This window comes from Salvia splendens, chromosome 15 (genome assembly GCF_004379255.2).
Source record: "Salvia splendens isolate huo1 chromosome 15, SspV2, whole genome shotgun sequence".
NCBI classification, from domain to species: Eukaryota; Viridiplantae; Streptophyta; class Magnoliopsida; order Lamiales; family Lamiaceae; genus Salvia; species Salvia splendens.
Window position 1 is genome coordinate 11,252,495 of NC_056046.1, and position 23,143 is coordinate 11,275,637.

Consider the following 23,143-nt stretch of genomic DNA (forward strand, 5'->3'; position numbering starts at 1 on the left):
ACTTCTGTTGGCTAAATCTCTAAAATACTAACATGCAATGGTACTCCTCATTTTACTTTTATTTTATATTTTTATTCATATAGTAGTAATTACCAAATGTAGGAAAGTATTTGAATCTATAATGTATCCACGTGATATGTAAAACTAATTTTGTTGCTATCCATCAGAAGGCGTTGCAATAATTTTCCATGGTCTAAGTTGGACCGAAAATATGGACCGGCGTGTTATGGAATTAATAATTGGACCAAAATACAAAATTAATAATTAAAACATGGACCAAAATACAAAATTAATACTAATTAAAACATGGACCGAAAATCAAAGTTGAGGAAAGAAAAAGGATTAATTAAATATAATGTACGTTAGTTTTTAGTCCAACATGAATAACTTTTCCGGCGTTATGGAATTTTATTTTTCTATGAAAGTATTGTATTTTCTTGCGTTCTCTTCTTCATTTCCTTTCAATTTCTTTTGATACATTCACTCTTTGAAAAGAAGAAACAAGATGCGACCATCACATCATGTACCCACAACCATGTCTAAGTTTTAGGATTTGGCACTCACCACTTAACGGGTAATTATTGATTTGTTTTTGTTTTTATTTTCTAGCTTAGAAAGGCGGCTCTAGAGTCTAGAATAATCAAGAAATCTCAAACTATAAAATTTATATCATTATTAGTATTATTAATATCCATGTTTTTTATTACTCAAAACACATAAACTTTACATTTCTTGCAACATGATAAAACGATTAAATCAAAACTAACAAGATTTCGATGTGGTTTGGTATTATAAGTCAATGGTTAAAATTTTAAATTGTGAAAATTATAATAATAAATACGTATATTCTGTGTATTTTGAAAAAAAAAATCGAAAATCCATATACAAAATCAAAGCGAATCACGAGCTTACGCATTTTATTTTTGGTTAATTTACCCCAGTTTAAATAATCAGAAGCAAACTTGACTTTATTATTTTTCTTCCATGCTTTAGATGCCTATTTCACTATTGACTAAAACTTAGTAGTAATATACTTAGTACTTTGCCCTTTTTTTCAATTCTACACCACTGAATCCGTTAATTTTAGAGGGGAATTTTTATTTATTTATTAAAATTCATATTTATAATATTCTCCAGCATATGGGAAAACTCTCCGTCTAAACATAGTCAAACCAAAAAAAATTTAAAAGTTGGCGACTTAAGTAGTATTGGAAATTTAGAACTGTTTCTTTCACTTCTCTTGACCATGAACTGATGAACATTAACCGGATGTTATCACTAATACTTCATCCGTCTCATTCAAGATGTCTATATATTTGAGTGACATAGAATTTTAGGTGAAAATGTTAGGTGGAGTATGTATAGAGAAAAATATAGTTGAATATTTTAATAATGAGAGGATAGAGAGATTTATTTCTAAATATAGAAAATAGACATTTTAAGTGGACAAATTAAAAAGGAAAGATGAACATCTAGAGTGAGACGGAGGAAGTATTATTTTTGTTACGAGTACTAGTTACTATGAGAGAACATATATTTCGTGACAACGAGTTTATCAACATATATTTATAAGTTATTTGTATATTTGGAATATGAGATGAAAATCATGAAATATTTTAGATGTGAAATCAAGAACCAAACACGTTTCAGTAAAAGAAACCAAACAAAAATATATTCTTTGAAATGAATAAAAATAAACCATCGGTCATAGACTGACAGGAAATTTGGTTGAAAATTTAAGGGACATTAAATGATTTAGTATATTTAAAAAAGTTAGAGTACTAAACTAATTATAATAGCTACTTTTAACAAGCATTACTAGGCCAAAATATCTAATTATTTGTTCTTGAGAGATATTTTGATTAGATTATTAACTAATTTAGCTATTTGCTAATATATTAATCAATCAGTATCTCCACCGTTTCAGTTGAAATCTATTGATTGTTTATCTTTATCATTTTAAAAACTTTATCAACCATCCATTCACACAAATATTCTAATACTAATATAGAACTGCATAAAAATAACAACATTTTGCCCAAAATGTCTCTCTCACGAAATCAAAATTGACTCATCAATTATTTTATTTTATTTTATTTTATTTATTAACACCACGATGACGGAGCTATAAATTAAGTTGCCACAATGGACCTTAAGAACAGATTCTGTTGAATTTTTTTTATACGAACTAATGTCATTGACTCATTATATTGAATTTTCAAAAAATCGTTAATTACTTTATTTGATATACAAAGCCGTCCTGCGAAAGAAATATAAAAAAATAAAAAAATGATAAAAATAAAACCTTTTTGCACCACATAAATAACAAAAAAAATAACGTTGCAGAAAATATATTGCTAAAACAGCGGTCAGTTCTCGTCACCTAACCTAAATAGAAAATTGAACAACAATATTTTCTCTGAGTTGAATATTTATAATAATGGTATCTAACGCCAAGAATAATAATGTACACTCATATTATATGATGTCTTTCTTCGGTCAAAACTCACCACCTTCTGTATAGTATTCAATTTGATTAATTATATTTATAACAGCTACATACATCCATTTCTTGTCAAACTCCATCAAAATGAACCAGAAGGAAGAGCTTGCAGTAGCCCAGCTGAGGAGAGCTGTTCACAAGCAAGGTTCTTCCACAGAGGTAATAACAATAAAATTAGATGAGGTGGAATCATAAAAATGATGAACATGTGGTGATTGCAGGGATTTGGAGAGATAACTCTGATCAGATTCTTGGTGGCAAGATCGTTCGACATTGACAAGGCTGCGAAGATGTTTGTGCAGTGGCGGAATTGGAGGGCTTCGTTTGTGCCCCTCGGTTACATTCCCGACTCTGAAGTTGCTGCTGAGCTGCAACAGAATAAAATATTTTTGCAGGGGCTTGCAGCAAGAGGCAACCCTGTTGTTGCTGTCAAAGTCCATAGGCATGTGCCTAGCAAGGATCCTCTCCAATTCAAGAGTATGTTTTTTTTTTGGCTTTGTTGATTGCTTACTAATCATGCTCTCTTAAAGAACATTTTGGTTGCAACATGGGAGTGTATGTATTTGGCTTCTACCATTCGAGATAATGATCTAATTAAACTCTTCAAGATACATGTTGATGTGTCGTTGTAGAATTAGCCTAAGCCTAATTAATATACTAGTACATGATATATTTCTACTGGATGCCTAAGACAATTGATGTACACATCGTAAGGTTTTGTGGTTACGCAGATGCTAATTTTTTTCGTCTTGCAGAATTTGTGGTTCATCTGCTGGACAAGGTTATTGCAAGGTAATGTGATAGGAAACTCAGCTATGTAGCTTTGGTCTTGCCAAACATAGGCATTGTAATAGCTATTACAAGTGATGTAAATACACACGTGTTCTGATTTAGATTTGTGCATACATTGATTGCAGTGGCTTTAGAGGCAAAGAAGTAGGAAACGAGAAGTTGGTTGCCGTTCTTGATCTGCAAAAGCTTGCATACAAAAACATAGACATTCGTGGATTGATCACTGGCTTTCAGTTCTTGCAAGTAAGCTCACAAACAGACCGATTCAATGCTCGATTAAGATTTACTTTTATATTGATCAATTTGTTTAGGCCAAAAACTATTACTGATTCTGATAAAGTGAGCACTCTTCTTGTCTGTGTAGGATTATTACCCGGAGCGCTTATCAAAGTGTTACCTGCTAAACATGCCCGGGTTTTTTGTGCGCGTCTGGAGATTGGTTTCTCGCTTTCTTGAGAAGGCTACTTTAGAAAAGGTACTTCATTCCCATGTTTATGAAGAGCAAATGGCCTCATATTTTCACTACAACATATGATTTTCACATACTAGACCATTAAGTTTGAGGCATCCACTGCAGATTGTGATAGTCTCGAATGAAGAAGAACGACGTGCACTGATCAGGGAAGTTGGCGTGGACGCCTTGCCAGAAGAGTACGGTGGGCGAGCTAAATTCACCCTTCTTCAAGATTTTCAACTCGATAAGCCTTCGGAAGAAAAAACTCTATTGATCACTTGATCATAGTCTCTCTCCATCGCCACTCTAACTAACGTATGCCTATAACCCTTCATTCTACTGCAATGCAATGTATGCCAAACAAATTAATGAGGATGAAGATGATCATATATATATATACAGAGATGTAATGGTGACTCATCAGTAAAATCTGCTTACTAATGAAGTGACTCTTTTTATTTTCTATGTACCCAAACTATTGATCTTTGTACTACACTTTTGGTAAGCATATATATATATATATATATAGGGTTGTATTATATACTAAACTAGTTTAAAACACTAAACGCCAAACACATCATTATATAATAACGTAGAGTTCATTACAGTTTTATTTGTAGTTCATTATAGGGAATTCTGAGATTTAAAACAATGACATCATCATGCATAGTTTAGAAATCTGAAGTTCATTATAAGTTTGTTATTAGTTCATTATAATGAACTCCAGGTTATCATATAATGATGTTGTTCACCGTTTAAGGTTTAAGAGTGGTTTGGTATTGATCACAATCCTATATATATATATATATATATATATATATATATAGGGATGTATTCATTTCCTTTTCCTATATTTTCTCCTTTTTCCTTCTTAATATCAACCATTAGATTAGAGAAATGGACGGTCAAGATCAACATTGGGTAATTAATCCCGTGTTGCATTATTTGTCCTATTTTGTGCATTATGAGGGTACAATAGTAATCTAATAATGGCTGGAAACCGCTACGAATAATGCACCACATGGTCACGAGTAATGCATATAATTGCCTATATAATGCACAATATGTGAACTGCAATGCATACGAACAAGATGCGTTGTGTTATGATGTTTGACACACGTTTCTTGTTTCCCCTAAGGGTTTAATAAGCTTAGGGGCTAGGGTATAGTACGTAGACATGTATGTAATCTTCACATGGTAACGAGTAATGGATATATTTGACTATATAATGCACAATTTGTGAACTGCAATGCATACGAACAAGATGTGCTGTGTTATGATGTTTGACACACGTTTCTTGTTTCCCCTAAGGGTTTAATAAGCTTAGGGGCTAGGGTATAGTACGTACGCATTAATAACAAATTATAAAACGATACGAATAATTCACCAAATTGTCACGAGTAATGGATGTTATTAACTATATAATGCACAATATGTGAACTGCAATGCATACGAATAAGATGTACCATGTTATGATGTTTGACACACGTTTCTTGTTTCCCCTAAGGGTTTAATAAGCTTAGGGGCTAGGGTATAGTACGTAGACATTACTAAATGCACGTATGTAATCTTCAATCCATTAAAAAATTTCGACGCGAATAGGGAAAAAAATCCATTAAAAAAAGAAAAGTACACTTCACCAAATAAAAAAATACATTTCAATAATTACAAACTACATCAACGACGACCCCTAGACTGCCACACTTCTTCAATAATATCGCTCTGGAGTCGAACGTGGGCTTGTTTTTGGCGCATGTCGGCAAATGCACGGACTCGATCGACGTCGTCATGGGGTATCCCCATGCGTACATTGCTCGTGGCCACGCCATGGCTTGGACCCGCAGCGTCAGTATCATCATTGGCCCAATCGGTCAGTGCTGGGCCTTCATCTTCGACGATCATGTTGTGCATGATAATACATGCGTAAATGATGTCGGCGATGTTGTCAACATACCACAGCTGTGACGGACCCTTCACTGCCGCCCATCGAGCTTGGAGCACACCAAATGCCCGCTTCACATCCTTGCGCGCTGCCTTCTGACGTTGCGCAAAGTATACCTTCTTCTCATCCGTTAGGCATCTGATTGTCTTCACAAAGACGGGCCACATCGGGTATATTCCATCCGCCAAATAATAGCCCATGTCGTGCTGGTTGCCGTTGGCGACGAAGTTGACGGCCGGACCGACGCCCATGCACTGGTCGTTGAAAAGGGGCGACGACTAGAGGACGTTGATGTCTTTGTTCGCCCCGGCTACTCCAAAATAGGCGTGCCAAATCCACAACCGGTAGTCAGCTACCGCTTCAAGGATCATCGTAGGATTCTTGGCCTTGAAACCGGTAGTGTACATCCCTTTCCAGGCAGCGGGGCAATTCTTCCATTCCCAGTGCATACAATCTATGCTGCCCTGCATCCCCGGGAAGCCGTGCTGAGACCAGTGCATATCCAGCAGAGCCTGACAATCTTCGGGGATAGGCTTCCGAAGATACCTATCCCCTAATATCTCCCTCACGCCTGACAAAAATACTTCAGGCAATCGCGGGCTGTCGACTCGCCGATGTGGAGGTACTCGTCGAACATGTCCGCCGCACCTCCGTACGCCAACTGCCTGATTGCGGCAGTGCACTTCTGGATCGGCGTGTGGCCGGGTTTACCCGCTGAATCCTCCCGCACCCTGAAATACCCGTATCGACGCTCCAAAGCGCCAACGATACGTATAAACAGCGGCCGGTGCATCCTAAACCGTCACCGGAATAGGTTCTCCCCAAACCGTGGCTCCGGCGCAAAGTAGTCATCGTACAACCGACGGTGGGCCGCGAGATGGTCGTGGGATACTATAGTGCGACGATGGATGGGTCGAGGCACTGCCAGCGCCAAAGCCGCTTGTTCCTCTCTCGCCGCGGCCTCCCGCACATGTGCCCAAATCTGAGCCATAGGGTCTTCGTGATGACCACTACTACTACCAGCCATTACCATTATATAAAAGAAATTTAGAGAGAGAGGAACTTGTTAAAACAAGTGGTGCGAATGAAGTGAAATTCAACGAGCCGTATATATAGACATTACCAAAAAAAATCAGAATTCCGCGGGAGTCGAAGCAATGGCGGATGTCCCTGCGGAATTTCGCGGAAGGCCGCGGACCTGTGACGTCCTCGGCTCAATTCCGTATTCGTGCCATTCGTGCCTAATGGCGGACGTCCGCCACGGAATTCCGCGGCGAAGTCCGCCATTGCGGATGCTCTTAGAGAGTGATTCTTATTCTAATAATTGAGTTGAATTTAACTTTACTACTATTGGAAAACGCAAAATTCAATGATCCTTATTTACTTTTGTCAATAATATTGAACACAAAAAACATTCCGGCACTATTCAAAGTTTAAAAATCCAATTATTTTAAACACGTGGAGAGGTAGTAGTTAAATTTATAGAGTATAAAAGAATAGTCTAAGATGTGCTGTAGTTAAATTTATAAGAATAGTCTAAGATATCATGAACTGTATAAACGATGACCATCCGATAAAACATTAATAGTATAAGTATAAATGATGACCATCCGATTTTTTTTATTGCATTGGTAATAGAGTTTTATTTAGACGCAAGTCCCACGTATTATGCTACTTCAATGGAGTAGTATTCTGTGTAAGTGATCAATCTCAATCGCACGCCCTTACAATTAGACAAAGAAAAGAAAATTATTACGTAATAAATACAATTAAATTCGAATAAGACTATTCAGCCTTTCATTGGTAGATGTAAATGACACTCCACTCTTTATTCCGCCCCACAAAAAAACATAAAATGAAAGAAAAATCAAAATAATTTTTAACATTTTGCAGGGACATTGGCTTAACGTACAATACTGGTATATAGTATGTGTATGTGTATGGAGATTATTGGCAATTTTGGCATTAAAACGAAGAGGTCTCTCTCCCTCTCTTGTTTTCTCTCGTGCCCTTCACAGACTGGGTGCTTGTAGCATTTTTGCAGCAAACACTCAAGTGTAAGAGCAAGAAATGGACCAAAATCAAGAACTTGCAGTAGCCCAGCTGAGGAGAGCCGTTCACAATCTTGGCTCTTCCACTGAGGTACTCTTTCATCTCTCACAAAATTAAAAATCATTACTTTTTTATTTGACAAAAAGGGATAATCAATTTTGTGCAGACATATGGAGATATAACCTTGATGAGATTCTTGATTGCAAGATCATTCGACATAGACAAGACTGCAAAGATGTTTGTGCAGTGGAGGGAGTGGAGGGCTTCCTTTGTGCCCCTAAATTCCATCCCTGAATCTGAAATTCCCGATGAACTCAGCGGAGAAAAGATATTTTTGCAGGGCCTCTCCACAAAAGGGCACCCTGTGCTCATTTGCAAAGCTAACAAGCATTTTCCTTCCAAGGATGCACTTCAATTTAAGAGTTGGTCACTTTTTTTTGCTGTTAGGTTTTTGAATTTGATTTCTTAGTTTGTATTGATTTGATCATGGAGTTTGGGGTGATGCATTTTCCTAGCTTTTTCGTGTTGTGATCTGGCCTAATGCATAGTTAAGGTTATCTTTTTTGTTGCTGAGGAGGGGTGATGATGGATTGATGGGTTAAAGAATTATGGAGAAGTTTACCATGTCCATGATTAGGCAAAATCAAACACCTACTAATAGTATCTTGATGAACTTTTTGGACTTGTTTTGTTAATAGATGGTTTGGTATGATAAGGCTATTTGCCGATTAGTTAGTATTGTGTGCATGAATAGGTGGTGGAGGTTGCTGTTTTGGACTAGCTTTCTATACCTTTTATTAATATGTGCTGAACTTTGGAAAAAATGTAGTCCTGATCATTGGTTGAGAGTTTAAGAGAGGGTTGTTGAATGGATGTCGACTATTGTTGGATAGGTATGTGGGCCTAATTGAGTGCTTTTACAAGATGAGATTTTGCTAGACATAAGCACATGTTATGAGAGATACATATCATGATCTATTTTGGGAATGTCGTGTCCTCTCATAATTGTATACTTATATGCTGTAGTGCCTCAGAAAACCTACTTTGCACAGAATGATAAACACCAATAGCTGTATTGAATGAGTTTCGAGATATATTCTTAAACGAAACAATGGTTAAGGGATGGTCAATACCTTCCGAACCCAACCCTTTACTGAATAAGGTGACTAAAAACTGTGTTTCTGATGCAAACGTTTCTCGTGGTGCAGAATTTGTGGTTCACCTGCTTGACAAAACCATCGCAAGGTATAGTTTTCAGTTAACTCCGGGCAAGGAAACCATAAATTTGGTAGCTGAGTTAAATACGAAAGTTAATTTTGCAATTCTCTTCAAGGCATTCCAGTAACTGGCCTGGAGAAGGAAAATGACTCAGAAGAGAGTTGCCACACTAACTATGTCTATGCCTATGATAGTATATTCCTCGTTCATTATTTGCTGGCCATGAATGTTATTCGTTACTGTTGGTTTTAAGTTGGTTGTGGTTATGAAAGAAATTCAATGTTTCATGAAATGCATTCATTTGGCTACGATCTATGTTTGAAATCTAAGTCATTTCCTTCATTTCAGTGGCTTTAGAGGCAAAGAAATAGGAAATGAGAAGTTGATTGCCATTCTTGATCTACAACAAATTGGGTACAAGAACGTTGATGCTCGTGGTTTAATCACTTGTTTTCAGTTCTTGCAAGTAAGTGCTCCCGTTACTGTTTTCTGGATTGAAATCTTTTCATGTAGAAAAACTAAAGTATTTTCTGGTACGATCACTACCATATATATGTATACTGATTGTCTCATTATGATTCGTCTGCATAGGCATATTATCCCGAGCGCCTAGCCAAATGTTACCTGCTACACATGCCTGGATTTTTCGTGCGTGTTTGGAGACTGGTCTCACGCTTCATTGAAAAAGCAACTTTGGAAAAGGTATAGAATGGCATAATGAGGAAGGCCTAATCTTTTATGATAATAAGGAATCATCTGGTTTTAGAGTAGACATCTTGTTTAGAAGTACTGAACAGGCATTCCATATACTTTCAGATTGTGATTGTGACAAACGAGGAGGAACGAGAGGAATTTGTTAGGGAAGTTGGAGAGGAAGTGTTGCCGGAGGAGTATGGTGGGAAAGCAAAGCTGATACTTGTTCAAGATGTGGAGCTTCAGCCATTAACGGAATGACTGACTAACATATTTGAGTTTATCCAACCTCATGCTAATTTTACTACTTCCCATCTATGAAGAAGAATGAGATAGGAATGCATGCAAGTATCAAGAGATGAATTATGTAATAGTCACACTTATTTATTAAGTAGTAGTAGTAGTAGTATATTTATATGTTGTCAAAGTCATGTCTATGCAAATACGAGGTCCTATTATCCTATATTGCAACCGAGTAACATATATCCAAAAAGCTATTTGGGTCGTGTTACAATTGAAAACGTAACAAATTAAAGTTACTATATGTAATTGCAAAATGGCTAAAAAGTTATCTCATCTGTTATTTAGTAATTGAGTCAATTTTTTAGCATGGGAGATTAAAAAAAGAATGCAATATAATGTACAGTATTAACTATATTAAGTAAGAGAAAAAATAAGGTTAATGAAGATGAAGAGAAAGTAAAGAATGAGAAAATATTACTTCCTCTGTCCTCAAAGGACATACATTTTGGATTTGACACGAGTTTTAATGTAAAATTGTTAAAGTAAGAAAGAGATAGTGAGAAAAAGTAATTAAAGTATTGTTAATGAAGAATGAATCTCATTTCATTAGATTAGGGTGAAAAGACTTTTCAATTAGAAAATGTATATTCTTGTGTTGTAGGACAGACTAAAAAAGACTAAAATTATAAATAACTCAACTATCTTAGAACTTCTCAAAATAGAAAAATGACACAATTAATTAAGAGTGAATGATATCATTTTATAAATCCCTTACTTCATGTATGTGAATGCATATGCGTCTATAAGAAATGTTAGTACATAAAACAACTTATCTATAACAAGAAATTCACAATTTTGCGCGTTTGAATTGGCCAATCGATTGAGATAATCTCTAAGCCCAAAAGAGTGGATTTTATAAAATCATGAATATGCCTGCAATCGTCAACATAAAATAAAAATGGAACCTAATCGAAATGGTTACTAATAATGTCAGTAATTTTTTTATATAAAGGGTCACTTCCACAGTTCCACTGTTCCATCCATTTAAGGTCGTTTATTCTATTCATTAACCCTAGACATGCCCACGATTCGTAAACCGGCGATTCCGATTTCGAGAAATGTGGAATCGGAACCGAACCATGAGGCTATTTCACGGTTCCGGTTCTGATTCCGAACCGCCGGTTTTCCGGCGGTTTTTTACGGTTTTTCAAGGTTCCGAGCCGTCGGTTTCCGGTGGTTTTTCGCGGTTCCGACTAGATTTCACGGTTTTCCGACGGTTTTTCACGGTTCCAGTTTGGAACCGTCCAGAACCGCCGGTTCCGGCACGGTTTCGGTTCGTAAAATTTGGAACCGGAACCGGAACCGGCCCGCGGTTCAAAATATGGCGATTCCGGTTCAAGAAAAAATTACGGTTCTGGTTTGAAACCGGTACCGGCGATTACGGTTTCGCGGTTAACCGCCGTAACCGAAAACCTTGGGCATCTATAATTAACCCTACTAAAACAACAACCACCTACCAATATCCTCATTCCGCCGCCGCCGCCGTGAGAAATGAAGCTCCCTGCGCTCTCCCTCCACCACATCCACCTCACTACTCCCTTCCTCCACAAAACCACCACGCTCCCCGTTTCCCGCTCTGCTCCCGTCGCCAATGCCCCCTTCGCCGTCCGCATGTCCCTCCGCGAGGACGGCCCCTCCGTCGCCATCGTCGGAGTCACCGGTGCCGTCGGCCAGGAGTTCCTCTCCGTCATTTCAGACAGAGACTTCCCCTACCGCTCCCTCAAGCTGCTCGCCTCCAAGCGCTCCGCCGGCAAATCGGTCAATTACGAAAATCAGGATTACGTCGTTGAGGAATTGACGGAGAACAGCTTCGATGATGTTGACATTGCCCTGTTCAGCGCCGGAGGTAGCATAAGCAAGAAGTTTGGCCCGATTGCGGCGGGGAAGGGCACCATTGTGGTGGATAACAGCTCCGCGTTCAGGATGGACGAGGGGGTTCCGCTCGTGATACCGGAGGTTAATCCGGAGGCTATGGAGGGAATCAAGCTCAGGAGTGGGAAAGGGGCGCTCATTGCCAATCCGAATTGTTCCACGATTATTTGTCTCATGGCTGCCACGCCCTTGCATCGCCGTGCAAATGTATAGTTCCTCCCCTTTTTGTGCTGTTTGCTTAGAGAGATATGGCCTAAATGAATCCGTTTTAGCTAACTGTGTGTTTCTAGACATATAACTAATGCCAATGTTCGCCAAAATTTGCTGCGTGCTTTGAATCTAAAGCTCCTTAACAGTGATTGAATTGAAGTGGGATTTGAAGATTGTATGGTAGTAGATGAAGATAAGGGCGGGGTGTATTGTTGTTGGTTGTAAAAGGAGTTTGGAAGAATTTCGACAATTTGTATCTGTTTATTGGCAATAGGCCTCAAATTATAACTTTGGGCGATATTCTTGAACAGGTTTTGTGCTGTGATATAGGTACATTGTTCAGTTTAAGTAGCGTTACATGGAAAACTCGATAGATGAACAAGACTATGATGATTGATCATAATAGCAAATTTATGTAGATTGTTAGTGCATCGTGCATCAGCCTCTGAGAACAGTGTGTGTTGTCTACATCAGGCTTATTAATCTTGATCAATGTACATCAGAGAGAAGTGTACATCAGGCTAATAATCCTGATTCATGGAAGTGATTGGTTGTGCCATTTGATTAATAAAACAGCACAATCTGGACTACTGCTTCAGTGGAAACTTCAAATTTGCTGCAGAGTCCTGGAATATTGTCCTAAGTTGCACTTGTTTGGCAGTTTTGTGTTTCTTCACCCTTTCTTGGGGTCCTAGAATGCTTTCCAAATTCTTGACTTCAATTATTTTAGAAATGTTCTCGTTGAGACTATATGTCCTATTCTTGGATACTATACTAATTATGCTATGCAGGTAATACGGATGGTTGTCAGTACATACCAGGCAGCAAGTGGCGCAGGCGCCGCAGCAATGGAAGAGCTGGAACTGCAGACTCGTGAGGTATTTTCCATTCCCCCCCAGTGTCTTGGTCTAGTCCGTGAGCCAATTTGTGGATGAATGAAACAACATGTTATTTAACAGGTACTGGAAGGCAAAGAGCCCACCTGTAACATCTTTAGGCAGCAGGTTAACAAATCTCTCTTCCTTCTTTTGTATATCGTAACTCTTATTGGGTTCAGAAACCATTTTTCTTCATCTGCTCAATGTTACTATTCTAATAGGTTTCTTAAATCTACAGTATGCCTTCAATTTGTTCTCACATAACGCACCCATTCTTTCAAATGGATACAATGAAGAGGAGATGAAACTAGTGAAAGAGACAAGGAAGATATGGGTAACATTTTTGGTTTAGTTCTACAGATTTGATTTGATTTGATGCATTAGCATATGATATCAGCTATGTAATCTATTTTTCTATCATCTGCTGCAGAACAATAAGGATGTCAAAGTTACTGCCACTTGTATTCGAGTACCTGTCATGCGTGCTCATGCTGAGAGTGTGAATCTTCAATTCGCGACGCCTCTAGATGAGGTAAAACTTGGCACTTCAAATAATTCTCTCTCTCATCTGGTGCTGCTGCAGCTCAGTTAGCTACCAATACTGTGCAAGAATTTGTATTCCTCTTCTTTGCTAACCTCTTATTTCCATTAGGATGCGGCACGGGAGATTCTTAGCAAAGCCCCAGGTGTAGTGGTGATTGATGATCGTTCAGCGAACAACTTCCCCACACCACTAGAAGTTTCTAACAAAGATGATGTTGCAGTAGGAAGAATACGGCAAGATGTGTCTCAAGAAGGGAACTACGGGTAAGAATCAGTTTCTATTCAACTTGTTTATGAAATGTGGTATAAATATCAACATGAACTCCGTCTCTTGTGAAAATAGGTTGGACATTTTTGTTTGTGGAGATCAAATACGCAAGGGTGCTGCACTAAATGCCGTCCAGATTGCTGAATTGTTACTGTAGAATTGTACTTGTATTTGTTTTACTAAATTATGGTGAGAAATTTTGTATGTGGATTAACTTCTTCTGCTATGTAGCAAAAACTCCTGTGTTTTGTAGTTTACTGCCTTATTTTTTTCAATACAGAGTATTTTGGTTTGGGAAATTTAGTTCGATCATCTATTTTTAAGTTTCACAAAAAAAGTGGCCGTATTCATATTTATCTTTTACTATAAACATAGACAGTAATAAAAGAATGAAGAAATGGTTTTCTTTACAGATGCAAATGCAGTGTTTGGCTTCGGTCATTGCGATGACAGGTTCAGCAAAGCGAACTTAACCCGCAAACATATCTTCCTTTGCTCGACATCCAGCTTGGCCCCGGTGACCAGCCAATGCCCGGGGCTATCTGATGGCCCCCGACACAGCTGTGTCGTGTCCACAAACTTTTGCAGCTTCTGCGTCTGTGCTGCCGCAGGTGGGCCAGTAGGGTAGACGCCGGAGTCAACTATCACCGGCACCGACTTCTCCTTGTCGGCAGTGCCGGTGATGGTGGTGCTGATGGAGGAGAAAAACCCTGACTTGAGGGAGTGGTTGGCGGAAGCGGTTTGCATCCAGTTGGAGTGGACGATGTAAGCGGCGGAGACCTTGGAGTAGAGGAGGCGGAGGTGGAGGACGTCCTTGGTGACGTGGAGCTGGGCTCCGGTCACGATAAAGGCGGCTTCGTCCCCCGGTTTCACCCACCGGGGATCGTACTTCACGGGGGCCGTGCACACGTTGGCGAATTTCTTCCACTGGATTGGCTCCAGGTAGCGGTGGTGATCCGGTGTCTCCTCCGTGCTCCGCCACATCCCCGGCAGCTCCATCCTGCCTTCTAGAAGCACCGGCGGGTTCACCAACTGCTGAAGGTGTATGCCTAACCTGAATAGCCATGTCCAAAAACATACTATCATCTTTAAATTATAGCTCAAACTTTGGTTTTATAATACAGTACTTTTAAAATTGTGATAAATTCAAGATTTAGAGTTGATTTGGAAAATAAATTCATGATAGAAAATAACCTGTTAGATTTGATACCCTCAAGATATAACCGCATGCCAGTGACGGGTGTGTTTCCTGCAGTAACCTATTCACAACGTAATTTTGAGACCTCTGCTAAAAATAAATCATTCGACTTAGGAAATAAATTATCTAAATTTTATTGGACAATGCGATTAAATTCACCTGAGTTGTGTTGACATATAGCTTTGGGCCCATCAAGTTGAAGTTCAGAGATGGTGTTTGAAAAGCCTTATTCAATTTGGGGCCCAATGGGAGGTCGTTGTGAATCGGGGCCCATATTTTATGGGCTTGAAAGTCCAGGAAGTACTGTAAGTCGCCTATTGGAGGCTTATCTGTCCATCAAAATTAATCACACCAGTGTACTGTGAAAATTTAATTAAATCCCTAATTAATAATTAGGTTAATTAAAGATGCAAAGTTTGTGTAAGAAAAATGAACATACGACGAAGGTAGAGGTTGATGGCGTGGGACAAGAAGCCGCTGCCTGGGACACCTCGAAGAAGAGAAGTGATTGGAATGAAGTTGAAATGAATGGCGTCAGGCTTTGATGCAACTGTCGGCAGCCATTCACAATGTGTTCCCACTGTTGAATCTCCTCCTCTTCTTGAACATATCACACTTATTCCCTACACACATACCAAAACAATTACTACTACATTTTTTATTATTAATTTATATTTCTACATAATTAAGATAACTACATTGACTAAATTGGTTGGGGGTAGTGTATTGTATTGTGTTGCGTTGGTAGAGTTAATTACAAGATGCATGTATGTGGATGGTATTTCTTTATATATACATAAAATGTCAGAGTAGGTATGTATGCAAAGTCCAAGTTATGGGCGCTGCATTAACATTCATTTATTTTGGCAACTGGGATACTTGAAAATTTCACCAAATCAACATAGGGATTTCAATTAGCATTATTTCAATTTTTTGTAATACTATATAGCACTTATTAATTACTACTTGTTCATGAAGAATTAGAGGAGATGGAAATGAAAGAAACCTACATCTTTAGCGGTTGCAGAGGCGTAGTGGCTGAAGAGATTTGGCTGTGGATCAAAGATCTCAGTGAAAGCCTGGGGTGCCTGGATTAGATGACAAATTATTTTTCTTTAACTCAATGTCAAAAGGGAAATTAGATAGATTAATTAAAGGAAATTAAATGAAAATAAACCTTGTTCTTTTGTTCTTTATTAGTTTTGGTGCATTGATTTGGAGAAAAGGTGCAGGCTCCAGTGAATAATTGATCTCCAAGATTATCCAAATGATTCTTGAGCTGTGATGGCTCCATGTTTGAACATTTCTCTTGCTTTACTAACACCACATCCTCTCCACCTATGCTCAGCCCCACAATTATGTGAGTACCATATTTTTCAATAAATCTGTCACATTCCGAAATTATTCAGTAACGTCACCATAATCCCACTAATTAAGGCAATCATTTGCTCCCAACAACAATGTACCAATTATTTTCCAATTTGCATTTTTATCGTTATTTTTTGTGCATATATATAGAACATGTGAAGTCCGACTATGATAAATCACACTAAAATTAAATTAAATATTACCAACTTATATGTACATAAAAAAAAGTTAAATTTGAGAACTTTGGTCTTAAGATTATCCATTCAATTAAAAGATCATTTCGAACTGACACTGATTTTAGTTGTTATTGTCATACACAGTGACTATATAGTACTATACACCAACCATAAAGAAGTGTTCTAATTTTTAATTTTTAAACTAGTATAAAAGTCTTTGGTTTGACAGGTTCTCATCGAAAATTTATTTAGATTCAATTCATATGTATAAAAACTATACTGCAGTCAATGTTAACCATGCTAAAATGACCAAAAAGGCCTAGCTAGCTATAGTTATTATCTTTACATAATAATCAATTATGAATTTAATGCTGTATTATGATCATGTTAATCACGCTTTCTAGAGTAGTGTCTATTTCTTAAATTGATATAGCCGACTTCTAGAGCAATTGAACGAGTAAGAAGTTTTCAAGGTAAACTGGAAAAGTATCAAAATTTGGAGAAAATCCAATAATGGTATCTAATTCTATTTTTTCACACGACTTCAACTTTTTTCACATGTTCTACTTTTTATTTTTGTTAAATTCAAAAACCTAAAATTATGTCCCACATTTCAAATAAATAGAAAAGTGCTGTAGTTTACTTTGAAAAATAAGCATATATAGCTTTTTTTGCCAAAAAAGTTCCTTTATCCCAACATATTTTGCCACATTTAGTTTAATAAGCACCAATCAATCTACAAAAATAATTTAATTGCTTTGCTAGTTACAACTCATACTCGTCCAACTTCATCTCTCTTCATTTTCTATTTCTAACTCATTCTTACTCTTATCTTACTTATATTGTAACTCAATCAACGAAATATCTTGAACAAATTATAAACCTTTAACACACATTATATCCTATAAGCCGTTGAAATTAATTATGGCTCTAAAATAAGCTTAGCCAAATACCCTTGTATTCATAAAATCAGCCAAGCCAACTACTAAAGAAAAGCTAGCATTTCTTGTGAAGTTTCCACCGAATATTCCGTCCAATTTAGCCTCCAAATAAAGTTTAAAATGGACAAAATCACCATCAATAATCATCCCAGGCCCCAGCACATTTACAATTTTCCTTGTCTCATTAGAGTAATATTTTTAACTGTCCTTTTCACTACTAGCAATTAAAATATTAAAATTACTAATATATAAAGCCAAATAATGCAACTCCATCAATTTTATAGAGTTGAAAACTAATTAATAACGATACTGATTTAAACTGTATCATTTTAACGCGGATTGATTGCTTAAAGAAGAAGTAATTAGTTCCCAAAAATCAGGTAAACCAGTTACCTGGCAAGAGCAGCTGGGTCCCACTTTGAAGGAACTGCATTTCTTACTTGATCAGCAAGAATCAACGGATACCGATCAATATGAAGTGTAAACAGCACCATGTAATATCCATCCAGCCCTAAATTCTTCGTGTTCGAAGCATCCACAGCCCACGACCCGCTCTGAAACCCGAACATCGAGTTGAAAAGCCCGGACGGGATCTTCCCCGGCACCGAGCTTTTCTGGTTGAAAAATTCCGACATCTAAAAAAATAACTAATTTTAGGATTTGACCTTTTACAACCGGAATCCGAGTTTGTTTATTTATCTTTCCTACCAAACAGGCACTAAGTATTTAGATTAACCTGCTTGAAGTCGAGGATGTCGGTCTGGTACCTCGTACGGTCACCCTTGTCGCATTTTATGTCGTTGGACACGTCAGCTAAGGATCCAAAGCCCGGGACGCGAAGCTCCCGGGTGTCGGACTCGTTGAGGAGGACGAGGCGGTCGTCGCCCTTGCAGTATTTGAGCCGGAAATCCGACGATAAATCGAAGCCTTTGCCGAGGCTGGAGAGAGCCTTGTGCACAATTCCATCGTTCATTCTATTTTTATTAGTAAGTGTATACTCTTTTTCAACCATATATATATGATGATGATTGATTTTGTGCACAGAGATTTTGTGTTGGGAGTTTGGCTAATACATATAAATATGAATATGATGGTGAGTTAAAAATTGGATGAGATTTGATTGTATGCAAATGCAATACATTCGGTTTCTTGTCTTGGTTGAAGAAATGCGTAGATTTATCTTAAAATTATATGGGAAGTTTGACTGATGAAACTGTGTCTCCTTTCCGTGTTGTTGATTCGGTAAACTACTTGCCTTCACACTTAAAAACATAAATTCTTTGTCTGAGGTTATTTTAGTCATTTCCCACGATTTTTTACGTGCGTGTAATAACTACGAAAGCTAATTTGGCCAAAGCTATAATTAATCCGGAAATTTGGGTTTATTTTGGTATGCAATCCTATAGTTTGACGTGAAAGGGACAAAATATGATATTGTTGTGATATTTTCGTATTAGTTTTTTATACTGTGAAAGGGAGTATCATATTACATATACATTTATTATTAAATTAAAACAAAAAATGATAAAATACTACAGATTTGTGATCTCAACTAATTGCTGATAATTTGTTTTTTTTTTATCTCCAATTAAAAATAGATTCTAAATTGCTAATAATGAGCTCAAGGGAAATTCGGATGATTAATTTCTCTGTTGTATCTTCCCAATTGCTATAATATAAGCGCGAAGGTCCGAAACAAATTCTCAGAAGTTAGGCTTCTTCTAAGATTGAAAGTCCAATTTCAAAATTATTGAATTGCTAATTTTGCTATTATTTGTCAAAATGCAATGGAGATTTTCCTTCTTGACTATTTGATATGTATAATACGTGAGGTGGAATGACAATTAATCACTCTTTTTCACTTAAAAAAGATTCAAAGTCAAAATTCCACGTTAACAGAAGTTCTAATTTGTGAAACATAAGCATTACATCACAATTCATACTACTATTGTCATATATATAGTACATGATTGGTCAAATGTTTCATCTTTTTCCTAGAATAGCAAAAACCGTTCAACTTGAAAGAGATGACACATTTTGAGCAAGACGGGATTTCATTACATGTTACATGCTTCCTAATCATGTTCTACCCTATTATAACTGATACACTATCTTGTAGTCTATAATCAATTATAAGTGAACAATGCGATTATAATCTAGCCTAGCTATATAGATTGCAATCTAATTTTAAGTATTGCAATTTGAACTTCTTATATATAGACAAAAATCATTGATTTGGATATTTTGGTTTCTAAACCTAATTAAGAAAATGGCTAAATGCTAGGATGAATAACTCAAACAAAGATTTCTAGATTTCATCAGCTCATAACTATGCTAATTATCAACTAATTGTTTATTAACATCAAGTTTTACTAAGGCGGTCACTAAATTTCTTCTAAACCCCATGGGGCCATGGGATGGGGGTGTCTAAACCAGTGACCTGCATTTACCGTACTAGATGCATCCACCTAATAAATACTTCGTTTGGTAGTGAAATAATGTCTCACTTTGGGATATCACGGTAATTTAAAGTCTCACTTACTTTTTTTTCATTTTAGATAAGGGGATTCATCATTCACATAACTCATTACACTCACATTCTATTATAAAACCAATATGTAAAAGTAGAGTTCACTTTCCACTAACTTATTTTACTACTCCCTCCGTCCCAGATAATTTGTCCTATTTTTCCATTTCAGTTCGTCCCACATAATTTGTCTCATTTCACTTTTTATCATTTTTTGTAGTGGACCTCGTATTCCACTAATTCATTCATACTCACATTTTATTATAAAACTAATATATAAAAGTAGGACCCACAATTCCACTAACCTTTTAAACTCATTTTTCATTACATTTCTTAAAACACGTGCCCGGTCAAAGTGAGAGAATTATCTAGGACGGAGGGAGTGGTATTTTTTTCACAAAGTCAAACAATTTCTTAAAACATGTGTCGAGTCAATATAGACTACAAATGGTGGACGAAGAGAGTAGGTAGCACCTAAGATCAATACCCTCAAATTAAATTTTAGGTATTTCGACCGACTTAACATGTTAAATATTCCCATGTGTATTAAGCCCAATAAAGTTATAAGCCTGTTACACATTGGAGGCATTGAGTGAGAAAAAAAAAACTTTAATTGAACAACATATTCATAATCAAAATAATATAATCGGATTACTTTGAAGTTCAAAATCTAAAATAATTAGTTCCTCGGAGACAAATAACAAAGAAAATCATGTGTAAGTGATGCTCTTCGGACTTCTCAAACGGCTCTCACTCGGCCAATTGATTTGGTTACACGGTCTCACTCAATCGAGTCACTTGCAAAGTTGCAATTTACACCAAATTTGGTGAATTCCAAATCTTTAATTATATTATTTGATACTCCCTCCGTCCCGCACTACTCGCATGTATTTCCTTTTTGGGCGTCCCAAGTTACTTGCACTCTTTCCATTTTTAGTAAAAAATTTCACCTATAGCCGTCATTTTTTACTTTCCTATACACTCATTCCTTAATCTCCGTGCCGAAAAGGAAATGAGCGAGTAGCTCGGGACGGAGGGAGTATATTTGTATTCTATTTTAGTGTAAAACTTGGCAAACTCAATAGAACAATTTATTGATTGATATATAGATAAAAACATGAGAAATTAGCCTAAAACCAAGTAAACCATGTTTAATCTAACCTTTAAAACTAATTAAAATAAAAGCTTTATAAATACCTAATTTTGACATTTTAAAATTGATCCACTCGTCCACGATAGTATGTGATTTCAATTCACCCGTGCTAGAACGTGCCCATTTATTGCTTGAATCATTCCTAAACTATCACTTCCGACCAACCACACACGATGATTCATGCTCTAGCCTAATTCTTTCATTTCACATTTAAATCGTAAGGATTCGATAAAACTTTAAGAAAGATATGGATAAGGGTTGAGGCCATAGCCAAATACTCCCCTCTAATTTCTCACTTAAAAAATTTTATCCAAAAAAAAAAGTGTGAATGTTAGAAAAAAAACCAAGTACTGAATCTTGATAATTTAATCAATGCAATTAATAATTAGAGTTTACGATGACAGAGCCATTTGCGTGTGGGTAAGGAGAAAGAGACGTTTACGTGTTGGAATTCAATCATGAAGTATGAACACACAAAGTTTCTTTTCTATTTCTCTCCTGGTCTTCATATCTTAATTTCTAGTCAAGATTACTGAAATTAAAAGACAAGAATTCATCCAAACTGCTCAAATTTCAACTATGATCAATTGATGATGCACCACTGTTGTATATTTAACTTTAATTGAAATTTATTATTTACAAAATCATGAATACTCAGTTTTGCAATTTCCACTTCACTTTTTTTTAAATTCTCTAACCGGATTTTCCCTAATTTTTCCTGCAATTGGAATGATGACATTGATCAAATTATGATCTATATCATAATTTTTAAAAATAGCTGATTATATAATAACTAGGATATTTATCTCATATTTTCATATTTAAGAATATGATGAGATAAACGAAAAATATTATGTGAGCAAAACGTTCACTTACTTAAACAATATCGTTTAGTACTCCTATAATTAGTCAGTCCAGGTTTTCATTTTTATTAATGTATGCACCACGTCAATAAATTTAGACACATAGCATGTTAAAATTGTTCGTCAAAGGCTATTAAGAAAAAAATATCAAAGTTATCATATGGCTGAATGTTTACTAAAATTACAGGATTGATAATAATTTAACCAAACTTGATGATTTTTTTAGTGAAGGATTGATAATAATTTAACCAAACTTGATGATTTTTTTAGTGATTTGACCTACCCATAAATAAATATCAGAGCTATTAGGCTATGCTGCAATGGATATAAAAGAGAGAATAAAATATTTCTAAGGCTTAGGGCATGAATAACCCCGTCCCCATTTCCGGCCCCAAGTCCCCTCCACGTCATCATTCCTCTACAGTTGCGGCCCAGGCCCCAACTCCTCTAACCCTGTAGGCCGCAACTCGGGCCGCAACTAATAAATGACACTATTGACAACTCCAACCTATTTTAAACGTAAAATTAAAAACGCCGGAAATTTATAACATGGAAAATTTAATTTCGCCGAATACTGCAAAAGTACAACATAGAAATTTTAAAACTGAAAATAAAATAAAATATCGTCAATGCTGGAAAATGTTGGTGCGAGTCCAAATTTCTTCGATTAGATCGGCTTGGAGGCGAGTGTATTGTTCCTCTTGGCGCATCGCAGCTGAACGGGCCATGACATTAGGGATGTCGGGAGGAAGGCCTGCACGGACGGCTCGGTGACAACGTAGTCACTCCCGGTGCTGGCGAGCAGATCGTCGCTCCACAAAGTGACGTTATCTTGCTCGTCCTCAACGATCATATTATGCATTATGATACATGCATACATGATGTCGGCGATGTGTGACCGCTGCCAACCATGGGCCGCTCCTTTCACGATAGCCCACCGTGATTGGAGGACTCCGAATGCACGCTCGACATCTTTCCGAGCTGCCTCTTGCCTTTGGGCAAACATTGCCCTTCGATCGGTTGTCGGAGCTGTGATAGTCTTCACGAACACGGGCCATCGAGGGTAGATCCCGTCTGCCAGATAATACCTCATACTATACCGACAGTGGTTGGCCGTGAACTCTACGTTCGGTGCTTGCCCGACACACAAGTCGTTGAACAATGGAGACTCGTTCAACACATTGAGGTC

At 37.1% G+C, this 23,143-nt stretch overlaps 4 protein-coding genes across 5 annotated transcripts; 3 read left to right on the forward strand and 1 right to left on the reverse strand.

Moving 5' to 3' along the window:
• The first annotated feature begins 2,467 nt into the window (after positions 1-2,467).
• Positions 2,468-4,218, forward strand: LOC121767507 (sec14 cytosolic factor-like). Its single transcript, XM_042163790.1, has 6 exons — positions 2,468-2,662; positions 2,725-2,980; positions 3,259-3,295; positions 3,421-3,538; positions 3,660-3,770; positions 3,873-4,218. The coding sequence occupies exons 1-6, from the start codon at positions 2,591-2,593 to the stop codon at positions 4,029-4,031; spliced, it is 753 nt and encodes a 250-aa protein (XP_042019724.1). The 5' UTR covers positions 2,468-2,590; the 3' UTR covers positions 4,032-4,218.
• A 3,317-nt stretch (positions 4,219-7,535) lies between these two features.
• LOC121768934 (phosphatidylinositol transfer protein 3-like) lies at positions 7,536-10,117 on the forward strand. The gene is made up of 6 exons (XM_042165546.1): positions 7,536-7,833; positions 7,910-8,165; positions 8,952-8,988; positions 9,310-9,427; positions 9,553-9,663; positions 9,778-10,117. The coding sequence occupies exons 1-6, from the start codon at positions 7,762-7,764 to the stop codon at positions 9,913-9,915; spliced, it is 732 nt and encodes a 243-aa protein (XP_042021480.1). The 5' UTR covers positions 7,536-7,761; the 3' UTR covers positions 9,916-10,117.
• Positions 10,118-11,421: 1,304 nt separating this feature from the next.
• Positions 11,422-14,027, forward strand: LOC121769342 (aspartate-semialdehyde dehydrogenase-like). The gene is made up of 7 exons (XM_042166118.1): positions 11,422-12,036; positions 12,831-12,917; positions 12,999-13,043; positions 13,156-13,251; positions 13,348-13,449; positions 13,570-13,724; positions 13,804-14,027. The coding sequence occupies exons 1-7, from the start codon at positions 11,449-11,451 to the stop codon at positions 13,883-13,885; spliced, it is 1,155 nt and encodes a 384-aa protein (XP_042022052.1). The 5' UTR covers positions 11,422-11,448; the 3' UTR covers positions 13,886-14,027.
• A 45-nt stretch (positions 14,028-14,072) lies between these two features.
• LOC121769341 (MACPF domain-containing protein At1g14780-like) lies at positions 14,073-18,598 on the reverse strand. 2 transcript variants are annotated; one of them, XM_042166117.1, is made up of 9 exons: positions 18,148-18,598; positions 18,037-18,046; positions 17,805-17,991; positions 16,104-16,311; positions 15,937-16,014; positions 15,366-15,549; positions 15,086-15,255; positions 14,923-14,987; positions 14,073-14,782 (listed from the first exon to the last, which is right to left on the reverse strand). In XM_042166117.1, the coding sequence occupies exons 1-9, from the start codon at positions 18,421-18,423 to the stop codon at positions 14,167-14,169; spliced, it is 1,794 nt and encodes a 597-aa protein (XP_042022051.1). In that variant the 5' UTR covers positions 18,424-18,598; the 3' UTR covers positions 14,073-14,166. The 2 variants fall into 2 exon arrangements, with proteins under 2 accessions (XP_042022051.1, XP_042022050.1); XM_042166116.1 differs by having other exon boundaries at positions 17,805-18,046; positions 18,148-18,597.
• Positions 18,599-23,143: the final 4,545 nt, after the last annotated feature.

Bases quoted from the DNA above. Each gene is read 5' to 3' on its own strand.
- LOC121767507 (XM_042163790.1), top strand. From the start codon at position 2,591: ATGAACCAGAAGGAAGAGCTTGCAGTAGCCCAGCTGAGGAGAGCTGTT. The intron at 3,539-3,659 runs GTAAGCTCACAA...TTGTCTGTGTAG, and splicing joins CTGGCTTTCAGTTCTTGCAA to GATTATTACCCGGAGCGCTT. The intron at 3,771-3,872 runs GTACTTCATTCC...CATCCACTGCAG, and splicing joins AGAAGGCTACTTTAGAAAAG to ATTGTGATAGTCTCGAATGA.
- LOC121768934 (XM_042165546.1), top strand. From the start codon at position 7,762: ATGGACCAAAATCAAGAACTTGCAGTAGCCCAGCTGAGGAGAGCCGTT. The intron at 8,989-9,309 runs GTATAGTTTTCA...CCTTCATTTCAG, and splicing joins CTTGACAAAACCATCGCAAG to TGGCTTTAGAGGCAAAGAAA. The intron at 9,664-9,777 runs GTATAGAATGGC...ATATACTTTCAG, and splicing joins AAAAAGCAACTTTGGAAAAG to ATTGTGATTGTGACAAACGA.
- LOC121769342 (XM_042166118.1), top strand. From the start codon at position 11,449: ATGAAGCTCCCTGCGCTCTCCCTCCACCACATCCACCTCACTACTCCC. The intron at 13,044-13,155 runs GTTAACAAATCT...TTAAATCTACAG, and splicing joins GTAACATCTTTAGGCAGCAG to TATGCCTTCAATTTGTTCTC. The intron at 13,450-13,569 runs GTAAAACTTGGC...TATTTCCATTAG, and splicing joins TCGCGACGCCTCTAGATGAG to GATGCGGCACGGGAGATTCT.
- LOC121769341 (XM_042166116.1), bottom strand. From the start codon at position 18,423: ATGGTTGAAAAAGAGTATACACTTACTAATAAAAATAGAATGAACGAT. The intron at 16,312-17,804 runs GTAACTGGTTTA...GGAATGTGACAG, and splicing joins GACCCAGCTGCTCTTGCCAG to ATTTATTGAAAAATATGGTA. The intron at 15,256-15,365 runs GTATGTTCATTT...TTTGATGGACAG, and splicing joins CATCAACCTCTACCTTCGTC to ATAAGCCTCCAATAGGCGAC.